This window comes from Brachionichthys hirsutus, unplaced genomic scaffold (genome assembly GCF_040956055.1).
Source record: "Brachionichthys hirsutus isolate HB-005 unplaced genomic scaffold, CSIRO-AGI_Bhir_v1 contig_209, whole genome shotgun sequence".
NCBI classification, from domain to species: Eukaryota; Metazoa; Chordata; class Actinopteri; order Lophiiformes; family Brachionichthyidae; genus Brachionichthys; species Brachionichthys hirsutus.
Genome location: NW_027180380.1, coordinates 16,836 through 39,138, shown reverse-complemented (window position 1 = coordinate 39,138; position 22,303 = coordinate 16,836). Strand labels below are relative to the sequence as shown.

Below are 22,303 nucleotides of genomic sequence, written 5' to 3'. Positions count from 1 at the left end.
GTACCGTAGTGTTTCGTGGTAGTTTTACCGGTTATTTCCACAGTCATTTTGCATGACAAAAAATGTAGGCAAAGTAATAAACAGTAATACTCCAAATGTAGTGTACCTTTGTCACTTTGTCATTTCAGTCGAAAGAAACAAAACGAGTCTGAGGAAACCGTGCAAAGGCAGCATATTGCCAACAGCTAGTGCCAACACTCTCACAGATGCCTGAAGTCGACGCTGGTGCAAGAATCATCATGAACGTATGTAGCAAACTTCTATTCTAATTTCTGAAGACTCGTAGCAAAAGTATATGTTTAGGGAAACAGAGAATTAGATTACTGGTATTGGGTGGAAATAAACAGATTGTCGCGCTGTTCGTAGTGCGTTCAATTATTTCTAAAACGTCAGGATTTCATATGTCCAACATTGATAAATACATCATTGAATGCTCTCCATCAGAAGAGAGAGCGTGCGTCAGAGCCAAGCTGCGCAGAGACTGTTTCTCTGTAGGGTATGCGGTTTTCATGGCCCCACAAACTGTTTCCCTTCACCACTCCCCCCCACTGTGGCATCCGAGGGTGCGCTCTCGGAGCCTACGCGTCACACTCATCAGCTGGTGCTGCTGCCTGCAGGGGCTGTCAGCAATCAGGCTAAATCACAATCAGAATATTTACAATAATATATACAAATACTTAAAAGTGATAGAAGTTTACAATGATGCATCTAAATGGAACAAATTACCTTCTATGTCGTAAAGTTTTTGTGGGTGGTGGTCTCAGTCTAATTGTCCGTGTGCTCCTTCGTTGTACCAGGAGCTGATGGAGGGGGTGGGGAGTGTTGTTCCGGATGCTTCAGTTTCTGAAGCATCCTTCTCTCCATCACTGTCTCTAAGGAGTCCAGATTAACCCCAACAACATCACCTGCCTTACGGATGACTTTATTGAGTCTCTTTGAGTCTGCGACCCTCAGTCTGCTGCCCCAGCACACGACAGCAAACAGAATGGACTAGAGACCATAGATTAATAGAACTGATGGCACTTCCTGATCAGCACTTAAATGGCACTATGGGGCGTGCTTCTCACTGTCATGTGACCACGGATTGTTCCATTATGATTGATTGTATATTGTATTTCTTGAGTGTGTGTTTGTATATGAAAGTTAACATCCGTATGTAAGTCGGTATGTGTCAATTCCTGGAGTTATTATTTATTGATTATTCGGGAATGAGTTGTTCATAATGTGTCAAGTATTACCTTAAAACCCCTATAATTAATAATTGGTTTGCCCAGGGGAGGGGCTAATGGGTATTTAAGGGGAGCTCTGGTCAATTAGAGGAGGGAGTGCTTTTGAGTGAGTGATAGCATGGGTAGCTCATGGTACCAGAGTAAGTGTTACAACTATTTTGTTTTTGTATGTATTTTGGCCTGCACTAAGTATTTTTCACGTTTGCTGCTGTTTGTGGAATGGTGTAAATAAAATAGATCACTACACTGAAGTTTTTCTGGCTGAGCCACCATTTTCCCCATTTTTAAAACAAACCCGTGACACAAGAACAAACGGTAGCTTCCACTGACCTGTTCACATGTTGCTGTCATTGCCCCGATATCTTTACTTCTCCATTTTTTTCAAGTACATCTTTTGTTTTTTTTGCTTTTTAATGTGGAAATCTGTTGTTCTCTCCCATCTATCTTTTTGACTCTAAAGAATGACGCTTTCCAAAGGAGAAACAAACCTGAGGTCTCAAATGCAGATTATGCTGATTTGGACATCAATGAACGGGACAACCCTCCACAAGTCAAAAAATACCGCCAGGGCCTTCAGAACCTAAAGCCTTTCGCCTGCTCCTCAACAGAGTTAGTGTTTTTTAATGACATTGTTAGTCTGTTTGGATGCAATTAATAAATAGGCTTAAATGGATAATACACTATGGATGATAGCCTGATAATAGCTGTTGTTTTAATCTAAATGCCATTATGGCTGCTATACCCATAGCAGAGCTATTGGATGATGTTTCCTTGTCTAGTTCCCACCCAGTTGACAATGCAGGATTCCTGTCTTTTACAACCTTTGCCTGGATGACTCCTATGATGTGGGCCATATTCAGGAAAAGGATGGACATGACGACAATCAACCTGTCACCCTTTGACAAAGCTGACAGCAATGGAGAAAGGTTTGAATTTATTCTGGCTGATTCAGGGGTGCAATACTTCTCAAACAACATTTGACAGTATGGGACTCATTGATAGCTGACAATTCTAGTTGCTGAAATTCTTGTCTGGAAATGGAATCGTGGTTAGGGAAACAATTACAAACGTTGAATATCTGTAGTGCATTTCATGAGAGTGTTTGCTAACCCTAACCTTGACCTTTGTAATGATTTATCAAGGCTGAGAGCGTTGACTCTGATTTTATGTTGTACAGGCTCTTCCGACTCTGGAAGGAAGAAGTGGCAAAGGTTGGCTTGGAGAAGGCCTCTTTGGTTCGAGCAATAATTCAATTTCAAAGAACCAGGTTGATTGTATCTGTCTTCATTGGTATCATCGGCATGGTTGCTGCGTTCCTTGGCCCGGTAATTTTCGACAGCTATTAATGGTTTCCTCTGATGTTTGCCAAATAATAGAGCAATTCCTCTATTCTGCCAAAGAAGATGTTAAGAAAAAACATGAAATTAAACAGTTTGTGCAGCAGAATCAAAATCTCTGCAGGCACAGAGATTCAAAATTACGGTAATTGAAAAATCTTTTTTTCAATAATTTACAGAGCATACATGTACTGATAGAAAGCTTAGTTTGGAGGTTACAGAAAATACTTTAGCTTAACATTCCTACAAATAAAAAATATTTTTGATAAAATACGGGTGCATTTGTGGGATATTGTCTTTAGTATTGTCACGATAAAATGTCAAAGTAATGTGTTTTAAATGTTGCTAGGGTCTGTAAATTCTCCTTTGCTGTAAGTAACTCAAAGTAACCTTTGGGATCTTATGAAGCTCTTCTCCCCCTGATATAATGGATTTGTCTTATTAATATATGATATATGTTTAAGAAAAACATATTTTTTATTCGCATTTTCTGCATGTAAACATCCATTTAAGGTTAAATGACTAATCCTTTCAATCTATCCCAATTTTCTTTTCACTACATTTACAAAAATAATGGTGTTGTCATTTTATACAGTTGATGTAAATGTATCCTCTATTTAAGTAAAATAATAATAATAATAATTGTACCTCCACTTGAATAAATGTGTTTTAAGAAGATATTTGTTGGATTAAAATATATATATGTCTCACTTACATGGGAGCATCACCTAACAACACTGTTCCATATGCAAACACCTTATATTTTTATCTGTCTTCTCAGGCTATTCTGGTTCATAAAATCCTAGCATATGCTGAACACCCGGAGCAGTCCACAATACTGTATGGCGTTGGCCTGGCTTTTGGCTTGTTTACCACAGAGTTTTGCAAAGCCTTCTTCATATCTTTATTGTGTGCACTGGACCTGCGCACTGCAGTCAGGTTAAAGGGTGCCTTCTCTTCAGTGGCCTTTCAGAAAGTGATCTCTCTGCGGGTGCAAACCGGCATTTCAATGGGCGAGGTAACTAACCTATAAGAGTCAAAGCTTATTTGATGTAATTTACCCACATTTCTCCTGTAGTTTTTTTTTTCTTTGTCAAATTTTTGCCCATTAGAATCGCTGAGTTCAAAATGAAAGGATAAATGTATTTTGATGGACCTGTATATATCAGACTATCAACAGGATTAATCAGAATTATGGATTGCCATGAAAATTGGGAGGATGGATCATTGGGCCCGGCCATTAAATTTCAGTGTGCATTGATAAAGGGCTAAGTTTCTTACATTTTCTTAAAAATAGTAACATAGAGAGACAGATATAACATTTTCTTTAATTTATACGGTAGTTAAATAATAACATCCTGATAATAATATCCTGGGTTTAGGTATTTACTGTATCTGTGCGTATAGTCTGGTGCAGATTCAATTAAAAACCTGGATTAAACCTGAACTATATTTAAATATATTGCTATAGGAGTAGTTTGCCCTGCAAGTACTCCTTACAGGTTTATGAGTTCGACTTTGAATAATACGTGACTGATTTAAAGTTCAGTGGAGGTGTGTGCTTTAATCAGTGCTTTTGACACAGTAGAATGTTGAAAATGTTATTGCTTTTGAAATATATTCTTATTTAGAATTTTACACAGACAACATGTTTAAAAAACACTCACACACACATTTTCTGTGTGTGTGAGTGTGCGTGACTTGTTCTCGCCTTCTTTGAAAAACTTGTCTTGAATGTTTCATTTGAAACTAAAACCTATTTGTGTGATGTGATCCACCATGTGTGTAACAAAGAAGAGAGAACAGAAACAAGGTGATAAAGACAAATCGTAACACTAATTAGAAATGGGATGGTTTGTGTGATTATTATTATTATTATTATTATTAGAAATGAAGCAGCAGAATTCTCCAATTCTGACTAACGTTCCATCTTGCTGATGTCAATAACTGCATTTCTTTCACTCTCTTCCTTCCAGATGATAAATGTTTTGAGCAATGATGGCCACAAGTTATTTGAGGCTGTAGTGTTTGCGAGCTTTCTGCTCTCTGCACCAGTCCTGTTTTTTGTGTGTATCATTTATGCCTGCTTCGTTCTGGGCTCCACTGCACTGACAGGAGTCTTCATCTACCTCATCTTCATTCCTGTGCAGGTTTGTTTGTGTGTGTCTGTCTGCTTGTCTGTCTGTGATTATATTTTCCTGCAGTTTGTTTGGATACTCCTGGGTTATTCTTTAAAAAGTTCCACGTTACATATATGGATATTTTCCTTAACAAATTCTGCCAGAAGGATAGACCACAATGCTGCTTGTTTTCCATTGTCACTCACATTATTTTATTGTTTGTTTGTTTTCTGCTCTCAGTTTTATTTAGCCATGGTCATTAACAAGTTCAAATGGAAAGCCATGGTGTTAACTGACAGCCGTGTTCGAACAATGAATGAGATTCTGAGCAGCATCAAACTTATCAAGATGTACGCCTGGGAAGATTCTTTTGAGGAGAAGATTGCAGGTATGATTTAGGCAGCCTCATGCTTTATTACATTCAGATAAGTTTCTAATAGAAGCATTATTTGTACTCTCACTTTTGTGGTAAACACAAAAACAATCATGCAATATACATTCAGAATTGATTGATATTGTAAAATTGAATCAACAGTAGTTTGCTGTGACATGTTGTGAACTACAATACAATTTGCGAGAAATAATCCATGATTTCAACACTTAAAGATGATAACAGGAATGCACAGTAAACATAACTGTAATCAGCAGTGCATCATGGGAATGAGAGAAAAGTTTGAGAGCTAAAATTTGGAAACAAACAGACATCCTACAACCAGCTCAGCTTGTTCAATAATAATTCACTAATGAAATTTGCATGTGCCGAGACACATAGCAGCCTGCAACAGTCCCTTATATAATTTCCCTATGGGAATATAATTTCCAGATGGGATTATTAAAGTATTCTGATTCTGATTAAACTAGACACCATATTTCTGTGTTATACTAATTAAACATTGCTGGTTCAATGTCTCTTATTCAGAAAAACTAAATTATCAGAGTAACCGACCAAATATTGATATTTTTATCGTGTGTTATGTATTATTGTATTATTGTAATATTTTCAATTCAATTGATAATAGAAAAGTATTTTAGTGATTTTATAGTGTGGTGTGAATGAAAAGGGTGTCCATCTGTACTTTTATGTATTTTTTTTAGCATATTTCTCCAGTGTGCCCTTTCCTCCAGAAGTTCATGTTTTCTTTGTCTGGTGCCTCATGCAAAGATTAATATCTTACAATTGTGAACATTTCAAGATCTGTCTCACTGTTTAGAGTTTATTTGTATGAATTAGTGCGAGCATAAGTAGGTGTGTCTGTCTTTCTGTGTGGCCCTGCGATGAACTGGTGACTTTCCCAGAGTGTACCATGCCTCTCAACCGCAGTTTGCTGGGATAGGGTCCATCTTAACCCGTAACCCAGATTTGGTTAAGCAGCTGAAGACGAGATGATTATGATCGTCTCGTCTCCAAGAAGATGAATGAGTGAATATATACATATCGTCTGTGCTTTTAAGCAAGCAACTATCGATCTATTATAATTGCATTGTCATGATCTAAAACGTGTTTGCACTGTGTATCGATGATCAATAGATTTACCTGAAATACTAATACCATAGAGCGCCGTCTCCAAAACCCTGATTTTTGTCTTTCTTGTAGATATAAGGAAACATGAGATGAGAGAAATGGAAATGGTCAGTTACATGCAGAATATGAATGTTAGCATCACCAGCATCATCCCCGTACTTGCCACAGTTGCCACCTTCCTAGTACACACACTGTTAAAATTTGAACTCAACACGACTGATGTGAGTACCAACGCAGTCCATTGAATACACTTCAATGGATTTGACAACTTGCTCACAGTCGATATGAATATCAAACTTAAACTTTAGAACTAATCAGTATTGCGGCGGTGTTCTTTGTGATTACCAGGCCTTTACCACCATCGCCATCTTCAATGCTATACGGTTCTGCTTGGCTCTAATGCCCTTGTCTGTGAAGGCCATGGCTGAAGCTGCTGTATCAATAAAAAGGCTGAGGGTAAACTGCTCAGAGCTCTAAATGCAGCGATCATTAGATTTAGCACTGTTGTGGATTTCAGCTGCAGTCACAAGCTGTTTCAAAAAATATGGAAAACAATGTGTTTAAGATGAAATATTTTCTGTGGCTGTGTTTAGAAATTATTGCTAATCCAGAATCCAGAATCCTACCTGAGACAGGATAAAGACAGTGACTTAGCCATTGTCATGGAAAATGCAACATTTTCCTGGACCAAACCAGAGAGTATGCTGGACTCCCCACCCAGCTTAGCCAATGGGGTGGATGCGCACGAAGGAGATGAAATGTCCCAAACTGAGAAGACTGCAACTCTGTCATCTCTGAGAAACATCTCATTCACACTGCCAAAGGTACGATTCCAGAATGATGTGGGAAAATGTGTTTTTGAGACTGTGGTAAAGTTAAAGTTACTCTGTGTGTTATTTCCTTATCAAGGGCTGCTTGCTTGGTGTCTGTGGGAACGTGGGGAGTGGAAAGACATCATTGATATCCAGCATTTTGGAGCAGGTTAACTCTATTCAGTCTCTTTTACCATCTTATACATGTGGCATTCTTATTGCCTTTGAATGTTTTGTATTTAATTGTCCACCACTCTCATCTTACTCAAAATGATAATCCTCACTTTTCTTTACCAAGCAGGTTATATTTTCACCCCAGGTGTGTTTATATATTTTTATGCTGTTTAAGTACTTTATTGATTGCCATTCAATTTGAAATTGATATAGATAGCTCTAGAAGTGCTAGAGTGTCATTCTGTTTTACATTTAACTGCTTGTGTATGACACACTGTGATCTATTTTATAGATGTACCTTCTGCAGGGTTCCCTTACAACTAATGGGACATTCGCTTACGTTTCCCAGCAAGCCTGGATATTCCATGGAACTGTCCAGGAAAACATCCTAATGGAGCAACCCTTTGACCAGGACAGGTAATTATGAATGAACTCTGACACCTTTGTTTTCTGTACTCTACAGATTAATTTGCATATGGAAACAATAGGTGCCATATTTAAAAACAGGGCAGGTTATGTGATGTTTTACTGTATAAACAAGGGTTAAGGTTAGTGTTAGTTGACTGTTCATACAAGGCATGAGTCATATTTTCTGTGATCATGTCACATGACAAACGACGCATCAAACGTTCCTCTTATCCTTGTGAGTTTGCATCTGGCACGGTTATCAAACAAGGGCAAAAGCCATTGTGTTATCTAACAGAGCTATCACTGGGAAATCCTGTTTGTCTGCCTAATTAGCAAGCGGTGCAGCTGCTTAACAATGAACAGTATTTTGACGAGTCACTTCAGGTCAATGAATCAATGTAGGCATGTTGCGAGCATGGTGCCTGAAGTAAATGAAGAATTATGAAAATGTAAGATTAATTATACTCAAACAGGAGGAGAAGGACAATTTATTTAAACAGGTCAAGAAGGACGACCAGGATCGCGCCACCATGGCGAGACTGCTCTCGGAGATCAGAGACTTGTGCACTAACTACGCACATAGATTTAATAAGATATTAAGTATGAAATGTAAGAAATTTTATGCTCAGAATTGTCAAAATATCCTGTCTTTTTTTCATTCATATTAATCTGAAATGGTACATTCCAATTTTGTTGTTTCTTCCCATAAAATAATCTGCATAAAATATTATGTTTTTAAAATGACCTTTTAAGATTTGAAGCTTCAGATAATATATTGTTTTGATTTACTTCACAGATATGACAGAGTTCTTGGTGTCTGCAGCCTCAGACCTGACCTTAAAATACTCCCATATGGTGATAAAACTGAGGTAGGGCCTCTACTGATGACTCCGCCGCACTGCACCCATCAAAGTCGTGTCACAACCGCCACCCGAAAACTGCAATTAAATCAGGCATTTACAATCCTCGGAGTTGACTCACCACCAGGTGATGATCGGTTGACATCTCCGTCCATCTCTTCGCCCGAGTGTCCAAGACATGCGGCCGCAAGTTCGCCGATACGACTATAAAATAGATCATCAAACTGCAACTTACTGTGTCCTGGTGCCAAGTGCACATATGGACACCCTTATCATGCCCCTCCAGGTCTCACTGTCATTGCCAACATGAGCATTGAAGTCCCCCAATAGAATGAGGGAATCCCCAGAAGGAGCACACTCAAGAACGAATGAAAGAGAAAGTGTCCTTTTTAGCACCTGGATTCTCGTAGTGTTTGGATGTGGTCAGAACCATACAGACTTGAATGTGGAGGGGGGGTTGCTGACCAACAGGGTGGCAATAGTGGTGAAAAAGCTGTTAAAACTATTTGGTCTGGAGTGAACCACTTGAATTAATGCAGAAATTATTGGTTTTTGTTTGGAGTCTATTGCTGAAGCCTAATTGTTTTAGGGCCTCCCACAGTTTTTGTGGGTTGCTTTTGTTTGCCTCAATGTTCTCATTTAAGAAATTAATTTTGGCATTTTTGATCCTTTTGTTAACCACATTGCGTAGTTTCATAGTTCTGCAGTTGATTGTGGTGTGACATTGAACTGCAGGTCTATGAATTCTACGAGTGCAGAAGATCATATTGTGATCACTTAAATTGCACTCCCCACTGTTTGATTCTAGATTTGTCCGATGCCAGGATTAGATCTATGATGTTTCAAGAAGTGGGGTTTACCCTTGTAAATTGCTGAATCAGCTGGGTAAAGTTATGCAAATTACAGAAGCTGCTGAAGGCTTTGAAAGTGGGAGTGTCTTTCCGAAGGATATTGGTATTACAATCTCCTATCAGAATGACCTCAGAGCTTCCTAAGCCTGCTTCCTAAGCCATGCTTCTCCAATAAATCATAAAATGAGGTTGCAGCTGTTGTTTTCAGGCGTTGCGTCGTGACGAAAAACTCTGGAGTAATAATCCACGTTCCCGAGGCCTCTGCTCGATGTGACCTCGCCTGCGTTACCAGGCTGAGGAGAGAGGCCCGCACCGTCACTATCAAACAAAAGAGAAAAAGTAACTTTAAAAACCCTCATTATACTAATTCGAATCCCATTTCCAATCATTTAGTATCTGCATTGCTAGACATTTCAGAAAGTAAAAATGGCATTTTATAATACAGAATCTGTAGCCAGTGTTTTTGTAGTTTTCTGCTGTTTTGTTGGCAGATTGGAGAGCGAGGGCTGAATCTATCAGGGGGGCAGAAGCAGAGGATCAGCCTGGCCAGAGCTGTGTATTCCAATAAAGACATCTTCCTCCTTGATGATCCACTATCTGCTGTCGATGCTCATGTAGGAAAACACATTTTCGAGGAATGTATAAAGAAGGAGCTGCAGGGAAAATCAATTATACTGGTTACACACCAGCTGCAGGTGAGAAGATGCACTTCATCAGAAAACATCTTTTCCTCAGCAACTTTTCACTGAGCCTGAAACCTTTTATGAAATGCATAAACTCATAAGGTTCTCATAATGATACACATAATTTAAAATGAATTTTAGAACAAATGATATTGTATGGTGGAATTGTCCAAAGTAAAGTAAACCACATCACAAAGTAATGTCGGGCTGCTACAAATGTTTTTCTTCACACCTCTGGCCACGGGGCTGGGATGGTTTCATTGACGAGGTCGTCCTAATGTGTGTCAGTATCTGGAATTCTGTGATGGCATTTTGGTCCTGGAGGATGGAGAAGTGCTCGAGGGTGGAGACCACAATGCCCTGATGAAAGCCGATGGACGCTACGCTCAGCTCATCAGCAACTACCAGCTGGATCAGTCAAAAGTAAAACAGCACTTACAGTTCAGACCTCAGATGTAGCCCTGCTATTCTCACAATGTATATTATTTTATTTCCTTACTAGATGTAAATCCCTTTCACCTGTTCTTGTTTTATAAGCACAAAAAACAAATAAATAGTTAGCTACTAATAATAATAGCTACTGTACCTACATTTTATTTGTAGAAACAGGACCATATATTCTGAAAAGGTAGTAAGTGGTTTATCATCAACTGCAGTAAAGGCTCAGCAGATGCTTTTATGCAGACTCATTGCTTTTGTTGATATTTTACAGACTCAGGCAGAAGAAGATTCACCCCAAGAAAATGAAGAGCTGGAAGAGGTTGAGCTCGCAAATCCCACATTTGGTGGTGCAGTGAACCCAGGTATGGAAAGGCAAAAAAGCAACAGCAATTATTGTTTGGTAGTAATGATTTAAATCAGAATATATGCCATTATATATTATGCCTTGCTGTAGAAAAATACAATGTTAAATAATTCTTGCATTCTGTCTAATGTGAAGTAAGTGGCAAAGATGAATACCTAAAAGCAGTTACATAGTTTGTAAAACTACCCTTTGAACTTCCACCTTATCATGGTGTGGGAGTTTGAGTGCTCGAATGGTCCCAGGAGCGATGTTGTTGGGAGTTTTATGGTCTGGTCGGGTCTCCCATGGCAGTTAAAAACTCCAAGAAAAAGAAAAAAGATCAAGGACCGTGACATCGCCTTGTATGGCGGAATGAGGCAGCAGGCTGGTGTGGGCTTGCTTATAGCCCCACAGCAATACGCAAGTTTACCCCGGTGAACGAGAGGGTTGCTTCCCTGTACATTCAGGATGAGAACATGTGTGTCACTGTTGTTTTGGTTTACACGCCGAACAGCAATGCATACTCTTCTTGGAGTCCCTGGAGGGGTACTGGATAGTACTCTGACTGGGGACTGCATTTCTCTTCTGAGGGACTACAACGCTCATGTGTGCAGTAACAGAACGAGAAGGGGTGATTGGGATGAATGGCTTCCCCGATCTGAACGCAAGTGGTGTTCGGTTGTATACAAACAGTATAACTAGGTGGTCAAAGGGTGTGGCAGCAGTGCAGAAAGGTAGCAGACCAAATCTGATTGCCAATAAACTGTATATTGCATGTTTTTAAACATTGGTATGGCTTTGTTGTAGCATTTGTCCATATACCGAGTGTCTTTTTTAATATTTTTTTTATTTTTTTATTTTTTTTTATTTTTTTATTATGTTTGTATTGTTTGTATTGTATGGTCTGGTAGACTGCTTAAACTGAATTGCCCCTTGGGATAAATAAAGTTGTCTGAATCTGAATCTGAATCTGAATCTACATACTACTACTAAATACAAAAATTCCTAACTTTATTGTCAATTTATTTACAGTTGTCTTTACTATGTGCACTTCCTTTCAGCATTTGACATGTCCGAAGAAAAGGATGATGGAACAATCCAAACAACAGACCAAAAATGTAAGTGTTTTTCTTTGTTTGTTTTTTTGTATGAATGAGATATTGGTGCAGGGTCACCCACTTCAGATGTATATCCAAATTCTTAAAGAAGGTTGGGCTCAGACAGTTTGATATAAAGAATCAGAATCAGAATACTTTAATAATCCCGGAGGGAAATTATATCAGCAACAGTGCTTCACTCAACAAAGTCAGAAATACAAATTATCAGTATACACAGGCCCAGTCCAGTTTATTGTCAATTATATTTTTGTCCTCCACTGAGTCCACATTGACCCCCTGGATCATTGGATAATTTTTCCTCCTCCTGGGACTGCGATCTCCCCCTCCTGAACATTGAACAAAGGGGGGAGACAGCCGAGAGCACATCAAATTGTGTCATCCCGATGGCCGTACTGGAGAGAGAACTGGGTGCATATTCAATCAATGTAAACTCTGAGAAGCAGTATTCTGGGCTACCACACACCACAGGGTTGCTCCTAGGCTCTGGCTATCTTGCTTTGCCTACCCGCTGGTCATCACACCCCAGATCTGAATAGAAAGCCTTGAAAGTTCAAGCATGCGACGTGAACTGAGGACCTCAATCATAAACAATGTTTGAGGAGACTCCATGCAGTTCTCCCAGGCTGAGGGTAGTTTCTGATTGATTTGATCAAAGAATCCATCCCACAGCCACTGCCTGCACCTGGGACACACACAAGGGAGGGAGGGGGAAAACATCTGATAACTAGGGTAGTCACCTGCTTCTGTACCCTCCCAACAAGATATTTGTGTCGGGTGTGTCTGACTTTTTTGACATTCCATATGCTGAGCTTAGTGGTTGACCAATACGGTGGTTGCAATCTCTATGGCAGTGCCATTTTGATTTTGTATTTTTGTCTGCCGACCTTGGTTCCTCTTTGTGTAGCTGTGAATTTTTGTTTTATTACTGACTATCAGCCCATCCCTCTTGAGTTTTTTGGCTGAGTAGTTTTCGTTATTTCCTTATTAAATTAACTGTAGACTAATTATCTCGCCTCCGTCTCCGCATTTTGGGGTTCACACTTTTGGGATTCCAGAGTGGGATGTCACTGGCACTTTGACCTGAGCATTGGCAGGATGCCTACCGCTGCAATAAGCTTTTCAGCTTTAACATATTATACATCGCACATCAATGCCAGACAGAGGCATCTTGGACCAGGACATTTAAATATGGAGAAATGAACACAAAACACCTCCCATAATTATCTCTCTAAACCTACCTCTTCTCAGCGAGCCAAACCCACATTGCCCCAGTGTTCTTTGAAGCACAAGTTTTAAGTCAATCAAGAGACCCCGGATGCTAGCTTTATTATCTTGATGGTTTTCAGATAATGGAGTTGGCATTTATGTAAATTTAGGTGCAATGGATGTCAAAGAGTTTTGTTTCCAACTGCACATCCTTATCAAGCCCGTCACTCAGAAATTCTATTATTCTAGTTCATAATTTTCTTTGCTTTCAGCTGCTGGTGATGATCAGCTGGTGAGGAAGGAGTCCTCTGAAGAAGGCGCCGTCTCCTGGAGAATCTATCACAGATACTGCCAGGCAGCAGGAGGTCTGATACAGACAGTCCACATGTATGAACTGGAATAAATGCATACAAATGACACATGGCCAAACCAGCTGTATTTGGTGTGACTGTTTTACTTCAGGGTACTTCATCATCTTCCTTGTTATGATTAACTTCATTCTGATGATTGGATCCACAGCCTTCAGCAACTGGTTTCTCAGTTTCTGGCTGGGGCAGGGTGATGGGGTGAGGAGCATATCTTCCCTTTCTCTCACATATACATTTACACACATTAAACTCCATGGTCACAGTATTTGTAATTATCAAATGTTTTTATTTTATTTTATTTTCCAGTTAAAAAATGCTACAAATCCGGGTAGCATCTTAGACAACCCGCGCCTGAGATTTTACCAAATGATTTATGGTGTGGGGATTATTGCCACGGTGACACTTGCCATCATCAAATGCTTCTTTTATACTGGAATCACCTTGAGTGCCGCCTGCCATCTGCACAACATCATATTCAAGAAGGTAACATTTTATATACAGTGGAACCTCGGTTCTCGAACATAACTCATTCCGTTACACTGTTTGAAAACAGATTTGTTCGGAAACCGAAGCTATATTTCCGATAAGAAATAATGGAAAATAGGTTAATCTGTTCCTATGCACCAGATAAATACCCATTTGTATACCTACAATTATATTATTATGTAACTACGTGTATCTAAACAACAGATAACACATAAAAGTGTAAATAATACAAAAACAAAAGCATAATTAAAGTAATAATAATTTTTTCCCCTCAGATTATGTCCAGTCCTATGAGTTTCTTTGACACAACACCAGTTGGACGCATTCTCAACCGCTTTTCCAAAGATCAGGAGGAAGTGGACACTGTGCTTCCCCTCCATATGGACCCTTTCTTGAATTTTAGTCTCATGGTCATGTTTACCATTATTATTATCTCCAGTGTTTTCCCCCCCATGCTGGTTGTTGTGGCTATTTTGGGAGTCTTTTTCACCCTCATTCTTTTGTGAGTTTGATAGCCAATAATTGAATTATTTAATTATTAGTTGAATTGTGCAATATTCTCTGCCACATAACATGCTCTAATGCTCAAATTCTATTAGATTTGTCCTTTTGAAGTAAATATAATAGAGGTCCCAAACAGGAATTGTTGGAGAATGGGATCATAAAAATGTCATATGATTAATTTGCCGAGTGACATGAATGTAATTTGCAAGATTTAGATTGTCATACAATTCTTGCATTTATGAGTATTTTAGGACAAGCATTAGTCTACAGGAATATAACAACATATTAAAGAAGTATACAGTACTGAATATTACCTGTGATTCCCCTGCAGTATATTCCAGAGGAGTATCCGTCAGATGAAGAGGATGGAGAACATCAGTCGTTCTCCCGTCATCTCTCTCAGCACCTCTACCCTGCAGGGCCTCAGCACCATCCATGCCTACAACATAAGAGACAGCCACATAGAAAAGTAAGATGCCAGCGATCCTCATGTTAATCAATTTTCTTTACTAACCTCATGTGCTTGCTGATGATGACAAAATATCTTCCTTCTGTTGTACATTTATGCAGATGATGATCTTTCAGTTACAGTTTCTCACATTCTGTTCTTTATTGTAGATACTTTTATTATCTGCAGTATGTGAGTAAACACCATCCTTTTTCATGTTGTAGATTCAAGACACTGAATGACATCAACTCCAACCAGTACTTATTGTTTCAGTCTGGAACACGTTGGCTATCCTTCTGGCTCGACTTCATGGCTGCAGTTATAGGTTTGGTGGTGTCTCTGTTTGTAGTACTCGGCGATAATGAAGTCATCAATCCAGCTTCGAAAGGCCTGGCCATGTCCTACACCATACAGGTAAACAAAGCAGATGGATGAACATGAGTTTATTTTTAGAAAGAGGAGACCTCCAACATGTGTTTATACACCTGTTTGTTGCCTAGTTGACAGGCATGCTTCAGTATGTAGTGAGACAATCTACCGAGGTGGAGGCCAGGTTCAACTCGGTGGAGCGGCTGCTGGAATACATCACAGTGAGAACTCTACTCTTCTTTGCCTCAGAAAAATAGCAGAGGTTTTCTGGCTGCTACCACCGATATATCCACCCACATTGGTCCTCCTACAAATGCTGCTGTGTTTTTGTTTGACCAAAAAGGACAACGCTGCAATTTATTATCATCTGACACCCTTATTGTCCACTCACTCACACAAGATCTTAATTATTGTGTCCAGGGTTGTAAGTCTGAGGCCCCCAGACACATACCGGTAGCTGATGCTCAAATCCCAGAGGACTGGCCAAAGAGTGGAGCCATTACCTTCCAGGGCTATAGCATGAGGTACAGGGAGAATTCACCCATTGTCCTGAATGAGCTGAATTTCCACATCCAAGCTGGAGAGAAACTGGGAATCGTGGGAAGAACAGGCTCTGGTAAGGCAGTTTACAAAAATGTCAAGTTAATTTAGATATCAAAATGATTGCAGGGCCGAGATGATGGTTCTCCTTGAAGCACAGTACCGGTACGTATTACTCTGGGAGACTCCTGATTACAGGAGCCGTAATGCTCCGACAATCCATCAAGCAGTGCGGCTTCGTAGCTCACCAAAGTCTTACTAAAACATTTTGACCGATTTTTGAGCGCCGTGTACCACATAAAATTGGTTTGAGGTCAGTAAGCAAAACCAGAATTAATAGAGAAGGCGTACCGTGTTATAAGGCGCATCGTTGATTTTTTAGAAAATGAAAGGATTTTAAGTGCGCCTTATGGTCCCAAAAATACGGTAGGTCACGGAAGCGATTGGCAGTCCTGTGAGTCTTCACGCCATGTTCTGTTTTAGAAAGAGACAGTCAGGTGAAAGGGAACATGGAGATGGGGAGAGGAATCAATGGCTTTTTCTAATATAGTAATACCTTGACATACGAGCATAATTCGTTCCAGGACTGAGCTCGTGACTTAAATCACTCGGATGTCAAATACTTCTTCCTCTCAATTAGAATTCCTTTGCTAAATATAATTAATCTATCCTTTCTTACAGGCTATGTATCCCAGTCTTTTAAAACAGCAGTCAAAAAACCAACAATGGATCCCGGTGTATTAGCTAATTATAGTCCAATTTCCAACCTTCCATTTCTGCCTAAGATTTTAGAGAAAGCAGTTTCCAGTCAGCTGTATGTGAATTCTTACAAGGCAAGAAGTTATTTGAGGTTTCTCAGTCAGGTTTCAGAGCTCATCATAGCACAGAGACAGCATTAATGAAAGTCACAAATGACCTTTTAATAGCATCTTATAACGGACTTCTCTTCGTGCTTATTTTATTAGATCTCAGTGCAGCCTTTGACACAATAGTTTATCATGAGTCGCGTGCCATATTACATAATAAACATAAATGCAGCACAGTCAGCCGATTATCATGTATCATGATTGTTGAGTTTGAGTTTATTTAAACAGGGACAATACATATTCATGAACATTTACACGTAAATATGTAAGATTATAGCCAATGGCTAATTTCCATCTTTAGTCCCTTTGACATCAACAACATTAAACAACAAAATCAATAAAACAACAGTCATAACAAATAGAACAGTTCTACTAAATAGTACAAAATAATAATGAGGATGATGACATTATCAGAAAATCTGCGGATGGTAGCCCAACAATTAGCCAAAGGTAAACAAATATATAAGTTTTGGCATGGGTGTGGGTACAATGTTGCTCTTCCAATAGCCATGCTTTAAATTGTTCGGAAAAAGAGGTCAGAGTCGGGAGTTCACGTATCGTGGTTGGGATAGAATTCCAAGTGTGAGAAGCACGAACAGAAAAAGTGGCTCGACCAAGGGCACTTTTTCTAAATGGAATGATACAGTCACCTCTAGAGCCTGTTCTTGTTGATGTGTTTGAGTTTATTTTGACAAATTCTTGTAATGGAGGAGGTGCTCTGCCATGGAAGATTTTATAAATCAAGATTGCATCGATGTGTTTAACAGTGTTGTCCCAGCTTAATCGCCCATGTTTCTTTAATATATGACAGTGATGATACCTATTTGGCTTTTTATCTAACACTTTTAGAGATTGTTTACAAACAGCTTCAATCGGTTGTGGAGTCGTTTTACAGGCCGATGCCCAACTTGTTACACAGTATGACGTGTGTGACATGATCATAGTGTCATTATCATTACATATCATTATCATGTACTCATATGCATTATACAAATCTTAGCAACCTTATTTTGTTGACAGCCATGACAATATTGTGCTAATAGTAACCCTACCTTTGTAAACCATTCTGGCCATTTGTGTGTTTGTAGGGAAATCCTCATTAGGAGTGGCTCTGTTCAGGTTGGTGGAGCCGGCAGCAGGAACCATCCTAATAGACGGAGTTGAGATTATGTCCATTGGACTGACGGATCTCCGTAGCAAGTTGTCTATCATCCCCCAGGACCCTGTGCTTTTCATTGGAACTGTCCGGTGAATAATGTCTCATCTTTATGTATCCATGTACTGTTTTAATTGGTTTGTTTGTCACATATTTAAGCTACTGTGATATTGCTGTGTGTGTTTGCCAATAGATACAACCTGGACCCTTTCAGTAACTACACCGATGAGGAGATTTGGGAGGCACTGGACAAGACATACATGAAGGACTCAGTACGTTAATGTTAACAGTAATGTACATTTACAGTCTGAGGAAGTATTTGGTCATTTATATAAACCAAATTAGCATCTGCCAATTTTTATACATACATTTCCCAAAAACTGTGAATTTGTGCTCAATTCAGCTCAAGCCTTGTAGACAGTGACAAAGTGTGGAATTCAATGAGGTTATTTCTTTGCCAGCATACGTCTGCTTTACTGTTAGAATGACATAAAAAGGAATTTTGATGAGATTTGTATGAGCGATGGAATTGGGATGGAAGTAATTGTATCCCATCTTTAGATATACAGCAGGGGTCGGCAACCTAAGACACGTGTGTCATGACTGGCACGCGAGGGCATTTATTTTGGCATGCATAGAATATTAAGAGGCAAAACAAATATTGTAGATTATTAGATTGAACACCTCGCTAGAAATAGAGCACTGTCAGAGAGCAGACAGAGAGAATCCAAAAGCACGACAGGAGAAGGGAATCCAGAAACGTAACTTTAATGTTCAAGCACAGGTGGACAGTCCACACCAGCAGATCAGGATAGGGGCAGGGAGATAGATAAGTTCCAGGAAACAGGCAGAGTTCACAAAACAAGTAATCAGACCAATCAGGAAGACAAATCCAAGCTTCGTCTCCATCGTCCTCGTGAGTTTTCTCTTTCACTGTCATCCTTACCATTTTCTTTCTTTGGACACATTACTTATAACTAATATTCACAAATACAGCGAAAATTACTGAACGGGTGAAGCAGGCTTGGGGCGCTCGCATCTCAAATTCACGCTTGCATCTCAATGCAAAATATTCCTTGCAGTCAGGCTCATATCTCGGAACGCTCGTGTGTTGAGGTATTACTGTATTATATATATCATTGCATTGCAAGATGCATTCTTGATTCTACCTTCATGGATAATACTGTAGCTACAGTACTTGGACAACAATGACTAATACAAATTAGATTTCCAAGATATTCCACACAACAGTTCATGTGTCCAAGTTTTAATTTAAATATGTTTACCTGGCAAAACTAAAGATGATACCGGTCCAGATGTGAGAGGTAGGATTTTTTTTATGGTCAAGGAGTCATATAATAAGGTTTAAACTATTATGGGACGATTGCTCTTAGAAGTAATTATATAATTTATGCTGCTGAGGATATTAAGTTTATGTTATATGACAGCGTTCAGGGTAATTTGTTGCCATGGTGCTTATAGTAGCAGCAGCTCCTTTTTTCATGGCCTAAGAGAGTCATTCAAACATTATTTAAAATTATAATATTCAGTGGTGTCTGAAGTATTGCCAGCTTTTAACCCTTTATAGGGCACTTATTAAAATATTTCAAAATCCAACCGTAGTGTTCTTGGAGGACTTTATTTCTGTTATAACATTTTTCACTGTAGAAAATCAAATCGCCAAAAATAGTCACTTTCCGAATAAATGGTGAATACAGATTGCAAAATCTGTGAACGAGCTGACCTGGCTGTATTTTGATGATCTAGAAGAGATCCTGGATTTTGGATCACTTTGAAAAAAGCATTGACAATGCAGTCAATGGAGCTTCTAATTTTATTCCTAAATACCTCAGTTGATTATTGACTGGTATTTATGGAATTTGACAGTCATGTAGGGTGGGGACCTCTATCTCACGACCGAATTCCATCCGGATCGGATCCAGATTGCGTTTGTGTTTTGGCCTACTGTGCATTTAATATTAGATATAGAGCGTTGACTTATAGCTGAGTCAATTCTGCATCGGAGCATGTAAACAGATTTGTTACTTCCATCAAGGAGTTTATGTTTTTGACAGCATCTGTTTGTCTGTTAGCGGGATTACAGAAAAGGTCTGGGTTTTTTTTGCATTCCTCAGATCTCCAGACTGGACGGGCAACTAGATGCTCCGGTGCTTGAAAATGGTGAAAACTTCTCTGTAGGAGAGAGACAACTGATTTGTATGGCTAGAGCACTGCTCCGCAACTCCAAGGTTTGTACAGGTGTCTGTCCCCTCTGAATTAATTACCCTCGCCAAAGGGGAGGCGAAGGTATTGTAATTGGGTCTGTTTGCCTGTCTGTCTGTCTGTCTTTCTGTTTGTTTGTCTGTCCGCGCGCATAACTCAAAAACTAGTAACCCAATCAACTTGAAATTTTTACACAAGCAAGGTTCTGTCCGTGGCTCGGTCCTCCCCGAGAATGGCGTTGATCCGGATCTGAAGCCAGATTTTAGAATTGTTTAAAGGATTCTTTAACATTGCGAGATAAGGCACTTGGAGGCGAGGGTCTGCAATCTCTGATTGATCAGCTTGTTTGATTTGTATCGGTTCTTTGCTGCTGCTGAACATGCCTGTGTTGCAACACAAACTCAAATTCCATGTAATTTTTATTCATTTAGTTCCATATCTCACCTAATTTCTCCTTTCGACTCTGCACAATCTCAAACCATGTATCTCTCTAACGATAGATTCTTTCGTTCATGTTTTTTTCCCTTCATGTGTGAATGCATGGTATAGTTCTCCAAGAATGTATTTTCTTGAGAGGAATTTCACTTCAACCACAAAGCCATGTTCCATTTTTTTCTTTGATTCTGCTGTCATCACTTCAAAATTGAAGTCTTTACCAGTATACAGCATATGACCATTTCCAATGATTTAGGGGGGAAATGCATGCAGTTAAAATAGATTTATTTGATTATCACTAACGGGACTGATTTGAGCTTAAAAATAACTTAATGAAGTTGAAACCTTCAATTTTTTAAAATGAGGACCTTTTATGCTCTCAAACTTAATGACTGTTGTATTGTGTGTCATGTGGAAAATAATATTAGTATTAAATGCTCTGTTGCTGTTAAAAAACTGAAATAAAATTTAAGTGGAAAAAAAAAAACTTAATGACTGCTGGGATAGGCTCCGGTAGATCCCGCAATCTGGTTTTCGCATTAAGCAGTTAAGAGAATGAAGAATTTTGAACAACTAACTCTGTGAAGGTGAAAAATAATCCTCAGTCATCAGTCTTTATGAATTATTCCCCTTTCCTGCTGTCATCTGCACAAACTCTCTCTCCTGTGGTGCAACAGATTATTCTTTTAGATGAGGCAACAGCATCCATTGATGCGGAGACAGACACCTTGATCCAAAGCACCATCAAAGAAGCCTTCCAGGGCTGCACCGTGCTCACCATCGCCCATCGCACCAACACTGTGATAAACTCAGACCGCATTCTGGTCATGGACAGTGGAGAGGTAACAAACAGAATCACTATTTATTTTTTATCCTGAAGCCAGACTTACAATACATGTTCTCCCTGACAGGTGGCAGAGGTGGACAGTCCAGACGTGCTGAGACAAAGACCAGATTCTCACTTCTATTCACTCCTTGCTGCTGCTAACACTATGAACACCTGAGCCACTGAAGCCCAGTGACACGCCAGCTCCTCAGCACTAACAGCAAGAGGGACACTAGTTACCTCCGCCGAGGCGAGGTGGAGGTTATGTAATCGTCGGAGTCTGTCTGTCCATCCGTCCGTTAATTTGCCTTTAAACTATGTTACCAGGAACAGATGATTAAATTCTGGTGATGATCCAGAAGAGATCCTGGATTCTGGCTCAGTTTGAAATATTAACATTGTAGTCAATAGAGCTTCAAAATCGGTTGTTCAATATTTTGGTTGATTATTATGGAATTTGAAACAGTCTTGTAGGGTTGTGTTAGAGCTTTCCTCAACTCTCCCCGGTTCTTTGATCCCATTCATATGTGTGTACTCAATGAAGAGAATGTTGGTCAAGTTTATACATTTATGTAAACGATAAATCAGGTACAAGTTGGTGAGGAAACTCAGCGCTGAGGTTAGGCCATGTTCCTTGTGTCTGTCCCAGGGCCCAAACCAAACAATGTCTTCTTGCCGTCTCCTTTTAACACATTCGTTTCAGTCCCTCCCCTAAGGGTGGGGCTTCCCCCCAGCCTATCTGAAACCCCTGTGTATCAGTTTACAATGTGATGTCTCATATGTGACTTAATGTATATACTTAATCAGTATAGTCCATTTATCTAAATGTTGTGCAATCCTATTGGTCTGTCGGCATGCAATTATGTTGTGGAATTCCATCTAATGTGGAAATTCCCTACAGTTGGGACCTCTATCTCACCACCAAATTTCATTCAAATCGGATCTACAATGACGTTTTAACAATGAAAAATCCCATTT

General features: G+C 39.4%; 1 protein-coding gene across 1 annotated transcript; it reads left to right on the top strand.

The window, feature by feature from the left end:
• Window positions 1-1,358: 1,358 nt before the first annotated feature.
• Window positions 1,359-21,503, top strand: LOC137914323 (ATP-binding cassette sub-family C member 12-like). Its single transcript, XM_068757927.1, has 30 exons — window positions 1,359-1,369; window positions 1,707-1,838; window positions 2,009-2,155; window positions 2,407-2,554; window positions 3,348-3,584; window positions 4,543-4,716; window positions 4,927-5,074; window positions 6,281-6,429; window positions 6,557-6,664; window positions 6,802-7,032; window positions 7,118-7,189; window positions 7,487-7,611; window positions 8,399-8,471; window positions 9,805-10,008; window positions 10,285-10,419; window positions 10,709-10,799; window positions 11,842-11,898; window positions 13,377-13,469; window positions 13,567-13,670; window positions 13,779-13,955; window positions 14,234-14,460; window positions 14,794-14,931; window positions 15,135-15,324; window positions 15,411-15,500; window positions 15,700-15,895; window positions 17,774-17,933; window positions 18,035-18,113; window positions 19,977-20,090; window positions 21,177-21,341; window positions 21,411-21,503. The coding sequence occupies exons 1-30, from the start codon at window positions 1,359-1,361 to the stop codon at window positions 21,501-21,503; spliced, it is 4,068 nt and encodes a 1,355-aa protein (XP_068614028.1).
• Window positions 21,504-22,303: the final 800 nt, after the last annotated feature.

Coding starts and splice junctions, on each gene's coding strand:
- LOC137914323 (XM_068757927.1), top strand. Junction 10,420..10,708: donor ACCAGCTGGATCAGTCAAAA/GTAAAACAGCAC, acceptor GATATTTTACAG/ACTCAGGCAGAAGAAGATTC. Junction 13,956..14,233: donor ACAACATCATATTCAAGAAG/GTAACATTTTAT, acceptor TTTTCCCCTCAG/ATTATGTCCAGTCCTATGAG.